Genomic DNA, 6622 nt, shown 5'->3' with positions numbered 1-6622 from the left:
GAACGTTGACTGGTTAGGAGGCGCTTTAGCGGGTGAGGATCACTGCGGTCCCTCCCTCAGCCACCAATAATAATGACATCATTCTGATAGCTGTAGATAGAAACTGTCGTACGCCACAGCCACATGAACTAATGTTCTTTTCAGCATGGTTTGATGTTCACCCTGCTGTAATGAGTGGTTAAAGTCTATGAATATGTTCACTATTGGGCATTTACATTTCAAATGTATGAATGGATAATCATTTTGAAGCTAATGTTGTGTTAGTTTCAGATTTGACGTATAATGGTCAAAGGATAATGCATATTGTTTAATTTTTTTTGTGTGAATATCAAGTAAATATTGTGTAAAATTTGTGTCAATTTAAGTGTAAATATAAAAATATATGTATAAAATATAATTTACTTGAATAATTTTTTAGCTATTTTTATTTAGTGTAATTATATGATGAATTATGTATTGTTATTATCAAATAAAATAATATAACGAGCAACAATTTATTTATAAAATATAAATAAAATATTATTTATTTTAAGTAATTAAAATATATATTTATATTTAAAAATAATAATATTACATATCATTTTAATTATTTTTATTAACTAAAATTATATTATAATTATACAACAACATATTACATAGAAGTAATTAATAATGTAAATATATTTATTTATATATATTATTACATTTGATTTATTTCAATTTATGTATGTAGGCCTAACATATGCTACATTTTTGCTCTCTAGATATTAGCATTGCCCATTGATGAACCCATATCAGCCAATTACATTTAACTACTATTCATAACTTCCCTCATAATGCATTTTAACCAATTGCAATTTTAATGCAGGCCAGCCTAGACATTTATGAAGTTAAATATTTTAATCTGTATTTAATGCTAAAACGCATTATGAAACACATTCAAAGAACAAATACTTGTTTGATAAATATGGAAAAGCTACAAATAGTAGGTGTAACTGAAATCAAGAATGGCACAAATGTATCTTTCCAGGTTCATTTAGCAGACAGAGTGAATGGTAGTGCGGTTTTGTTACCATTCTGGAATAGCACATAAAAGGATAGGACACTCAAATCTATAAAGAATGTAATGAAATATAATTAACTATTGTCTAACATATTCAAACAGACTTTTGTTGAATGGAACAAATTAAAAGACCTGTCAAAAAAGTAATGTCAGTAGAGTAATTTTAAAAAGGATAGATTTATTTAGAATTAGTCACATAATATTTTGCAAAGAGCAATCCTTTGACATTGAATCATCATTTGAAAGGCAGAACACAATATTCATAAATTATACACTACACAGACACAACACTGACATCAAATAAAGGAAATAAGGTACATTCAAGGTGTACAAAAAGACTAAAATGACTGATGAAACTAAAGTTTGGGTATCTCAGTTTCAGGTCTGGATCTAAATTTTTAGACCAAATAATGTTTTATCTACAGCAAAAAATTGGTCATTCAGCAGCTAAAAATATCTACAGCAGTGCAAGCAATCCGTTCAGTTGGGTATAGAAAGCCTGGTACCCATCAATGTCTTATCCCAATCCAACCCAGATAACGCTGTCTTTTTTTTAGTCATTTATAAATTGCACATGGCTTTTAGAGGTATAGGGAAAATTATCTTGGTTCAGCTACATAAAAATAAGTTTTATATTTCTACAGTGCTTAAAATAAACATGAAATGGCATTCACGACCCATTTTACTTTCGTAATGTGACATTTTCTTAGTGATTAGTGCACTAACGAATCATGAAAAATAAGACCAGGAATGGAAAAGTTCACCCAAAAATTACAACTTTGTCACACTTTACCCACCTTCTTGTTGTTCCAAACAGGTATGATTTTCTTTCTTCCCAGCAACACAAAAGGAGAATGTTTTAAGAATGTACTGGTTGCTCTTTCCATGCATTTCTATTACAATTCATAGAGGCTGGAGCGTTGAAGCTTCAAAAAAGGATGCAAAAGCACCATTATAGCTGTCCATATTACCAGAGCACTATATTCGCGAATGAATCGAAAAGATCTTGCTCAAAAGAACGAATCGGACATCCCTGCTTCTCACATGAACTCTCATGAACATGAGCTGAGATAGCTAGATCAAGATTTTCAGTGAATAAATGAAGTCATTTCCAGTCTGTTTCTTACACAAAGCTTTCATATGACTTCAAAAGACTTAATATTGCTCACAAGTCATATGGACCACTGTCCAGGCGGGAACTGGCTGAACAGTAAACATAAAGCTTTAATGAGAAACTCAACTTAAAACAAACGTAAACAAACACAGCTATATATGCAACGCGTCCTTGTACTTCTTTCTCTCTCGAACTGGCGTCTCTGGCTCCCCTTTATCTCGCACCCCCGCTGATCAGCTGATTCAGCGCCGGCTGTTCATGGCCTGGCCACGCCCTCCTCCTTATCACAACCACTTTTTAAGATTGTTTGAAAGCTCCAGTCCCCGTTCTTTGCAAATACACGGAAAGGAGCGAGCAGTGGATTCTTCAAATGATGACATTTTTCATTTAGGGTCAACTACTCGTTTTTAGAAAGTAAATGGGGTCCATTTTGATTTCATGTTGACTTTAAATCTAATTATCTGTTTCATTATATAGACATTTACATTGCAAATGAGGCAAGTTAAACAGTTAAACAAAAGCTAAACAGAGCCTGTATTCACAAGAAATGCCCCTTCTTTTTGTTGATTGCATTTTGCTATAGAAAACCTTAAATTCAGTCAACAGTACAGTCAACAGAAACATTCTTTGGAGACAGAAATAATCAGCAGTTTAAATTACAGCTCAAATGGTTTCTGCTACATATAAAGTGCTTTTGTTATTTATTTCACTTGCCATCAGGGTTTTTAGCAGTATTGGCTTATTTTTTTGCCACACTGAGATTCAGATTTCAAATGTCCCACTGATGATAAAGGGGCTGTTCAGCCAAAATAAATAGTCATCATTTACCCACCCTCATGATGTTTCAAACCTGCATGACATTTTGTCTTACATGGAACACAAAAGGAGAATGACAGTGAATGGTGACTGAGGCTCACATTCTGCCTAACATCTGCTTTTGTGTTCCAAGGAAGAAATATCCAGGTTTGGAACAACGTTAGTGTGAGTAAATGATGACAGAACTTCCCTATTTGCACATACTATAATTTTAAAGAATACTCCTAGATTACAAGCCCTCGTGTCCCGTAATGACTTGCTGAGTATATAGTCGAAAAGAGGGAGAGAGCAGGGGGAGGAATGGCACTTGATGATGTCATCCCACACCTAATATGGGCTTGGCGAAATTCATAGTGAAGAGTACAACTCGGATAAAGGGGTATTGGGTCACTCACATCCAAGCCATGTGATCTGGTATAAATGATTTCTTGGATTCCTAGCCCTTTCTTGCAGATGAAGCCAGGGCCGTGTCCTGGTGTGCTATTCCAGTGAAGGTGAACCCACATTGTCATGTCTCTAACTCCGCTCCAGCCAGTGGAATAACAAACACTGTGATGTCATCACCTGAGCCAAGTCTTTCATTTGGCAATCGCCATCCTCGCTCCTTCAGTACTCCACGTGAATGCATTAGGAGATCTTGTGCCGCAAGAGTGTACCTTTAAAACATGTAAAAAATGACAAGCATTGAACCAACATCTGAGCATTAAACGTTGACAGAGTGGCAATAGAGGGGATGCTCGTGCTTTGTGATGACAAACTGTATAGTGACATCTGCTGGTGTAACTACTAAAACACACCCCATTCAGCCAATTCTCTAAGCACAGGGATGTCAACCAAGGGTTAAAGTACTGCTGCATAAAGCATATAAGGGTGTTTCTTAAACTTCAGGCACCTTTAGCCTGTTCATTTCTAAAAAGCAGAATCCTGTTGAAACTTGCACATATTATATTTGATTACTAACTTGCATCACAGGACATTTATGTTATTTTGTGTGAAGTCATGAAAATTCTCACAACGGTGTCATTTCCACCTCATCTCAAATTCTCTATTGTGTTTAATAGGATTCCGTGGCGGAAATTACAATGGAAATTATATTTTAAGTGTTTTAGAAATAAAATGTCTGACTCCTTTGTCTTGCTAAGGCTAATGGCAAAGCTAAAATTGTATGTACAGTGTCCTAAATACACACACTTAAATAATATTTAACACACATTTAGTATCATTTGGCAAAATTATGGCTTTATTAGAAATGATGTACAATAAAAATATTCAGACCCACTTTATATTAGTTGTCTTCAACTACTATGTACATATACACTGCATTTAAAGGTGCACTCAGTCATTGTTTCCTTATTAAAAAGTTTAACTACTAAAGAAATTAAGTATGTATAAAATCATGAGCACTCACATGAGATGAAGTCTTCAGTCATATCAGTAACCTTATAAAAGCCATGTTAGGACAACATGTCCTGCCGAATACTAATGGCTTAATCTCAGTAACTGCTCTGTTAATGCAAACATTCACTAGTGGATCATGACTAAGTGTGAATAATGAATGTCTTCAATGACTTCTGAAACTGAAAACTAGGTGTCAATCCAAGACAACATGAATTAAAAAGTTACTTAGTGCACCTTTTAAGGAATAATTCACCCAAAAATGAAAATTCCTTCATTTACTCACCTTTCTTTCTTCTGCTAAACACAAACAAAGATTTTTTGAAGAATATTTCAGCACTTTATGGGTACCTAAACTTTGAAGCTCCAAAAGGACATAAAGGCAGCATAAAAATAACCCATAAGACTCCAGTGGTTAAATCTATATCTTCAGATGATATGATAGTTGTGGGTGAGAAAAACAAAAACAAATTTAGTCCTTTTTACTATAAACTCTCCTTCCTGCCCAGTAGGTGGCAATATGCACAGAGAATGTGAATCGACAAAAATAGAACGTTAAAGTGAAAGTGGAATTTATAGTAAAAAAGGTAGATTCATATGGATTATTTTAATGCTGCCTTTATGTCCTTTTGGAGCTTCAAATGTTGGTAACCATTCACTTGCATTGTGGGGACCAACAGAGCTAAAATATTCTTCTAAAAATCTACATTTGTGTTCAGCATAAGAAAGAAAGTCATACACATCTGGGATGGCACAAGCATAAATATGATGAGATAATTTAAATTTTTAACTATCCCTTTAATACAATGTACTTATTATGTGCATACGTTTTGTTGCATTGTACACACATTTAAAGTACCTGCATTTAATTACATCTGTAGTTACACTGCTAACCTTACCCCTAAACCTAACCCTACCCCAACGCTTACCCCTAACCATAATCTAAATCCTAAACCTAACCTTAAACCTACCTGTACCTCAACCTCTGTAGCAGCAAATGCTACATTTTTGAAAATAAATTTTGAACAATATTTCGTTTTGCAATAAATACATTGTATTGTATTTATTTGAATGCTTGAACATAGTATTAAAAGACACCTATTATAAAGTGGGACCAAATATACTGCTCACAAGTGATATTTACATTGGTTTCTCTCTGTTTTCTTTAAGCAACACCTGTCTCATATTGAAAACCCTTTATTAGGGGCAGTTTATTATCATAGTTTTAAACATATATTAAATGGTATTTTTAATGGTATCTTTTCTATATAAAAAAAAAAGACATAACAAATTTTGTTCTCAAACTGGTTAAAGGGTAACTAAACCCTAAACCAACTTTTTTTAGTTGATGATCTGTAAGCATGGGGCTTTATTAGTACTGGTCATTGATTCAAGTAATTTTTTTGACATTTGTGTATAAAGTGTTTTAATTCTACAATATATGGTGTAAAAACGTCTGAGTGCTGCCCTCTTCAGGTTGAACGGTGGCTACTGCAGTTGAATTTTCCTATTGGCTGTTGCGGTACTTCGTGACGTCAGCTGTCACGTAAGCAGGTTCCAGCTCACCACGCCAGATTCATTTACATGTCGTCTTGCGACCGTGTGAGGAATAATAATAATAACATAGTCTGACAGCAGCTGTCAATTAATACGTCACTACGAGTCTCAGGTGCCCCCCCCCCCCACCCCCCCCCAACCCCGCACTCGGTTCGTTCACTCTATCCCCGCCGGGGTCTGCCCACTTTTCCAGCATTTTCAAATATTTCTAGTGGGTGGAGTCAGACTCTGAGCAGGTGTTTAGTTACCCTTTAATGTATTTTATAGCTTTCTTCTTTTAAATTGATTGAAAGCAACAGCCTCTTGTATCATTTGCGACTGATTCAATTGCTTCTATGGAGATTAAAACCATCATTAAATAAACAAACTCTCTCACTTTCTGAACAGTTGTAACTCGACCCTGTCTACTATGCCTATGACAGAGACAGTCCTACCTCATGGGGTCGTTGAGTTCTCGGCCAGATAGGAAAGTTGTTACTGCATCTGCAACTTCTCTATCAGTTGTGACATCCCATAGTCCATCACTACCCATGATCAGGACATCATCAGGTCCGTGTTTGAGCTCAGAGATGTTGTACACCTTTACCTGGACCATACATGGATATTAACATGAAACTCAACTCATGGCATTAACTGATTCTGCTTTCAAGCTGCTTTGTAAATAGTGAATAGATTATTAAATTAACTAGTAACCAAGA

The 6622-nt window shown here is 35.0% G+C and overlaps 1 protein-coding gene across 1 annotated transcript in view; it reads right to left on the bottom strand.

Moving 5' to 3' along the window:
* Nucleotides 1-1223: 1223 nt before the first annotated feature.
* LOC127646629 (protein phosphatase 1H-like) overlaps nt 1224-6622 on the bottom strand; it is a 30408-nt gene continuing 25009 nt past the window's right edge. Inside the window, exons 9-10 of the mRNA XM_052130391.1 lie at nt 6359-6510; nt 1224-3628 (exon numbers count right to left, since the gene is read on the bottom strand). Coding sequence (XP_051986351.1) covers nt 3481-3628; nt 6359-6510 — 300 coding nt within the window. The 3' untranslated portion in view covers nt 1224-3480. The remainder of the gene's footprint in view (nt 3629-6358; nt 6511-6622) is intronic.

The sequence above is a fragment of the Xyrauchen texanus genome, chromosome 7 (assembly GCF_025860055.1).
Source record: "Xyrauchen texanus isolate HMW12.3.18 chromosome 7, RBS_HiC_50CHRs, whole genome shotgun sequence".
Taxonomy (NCBI): domain Eukaryota; kingdom Metazoa; phylum Chordata; class Actinopteri; order Cypriniformes; family Catostomidae; genus Xyrauchen; species Xyrauchen texanus.
This window is presented reverse-complemented; position numbering and strand designations above follow the sequence as displayed.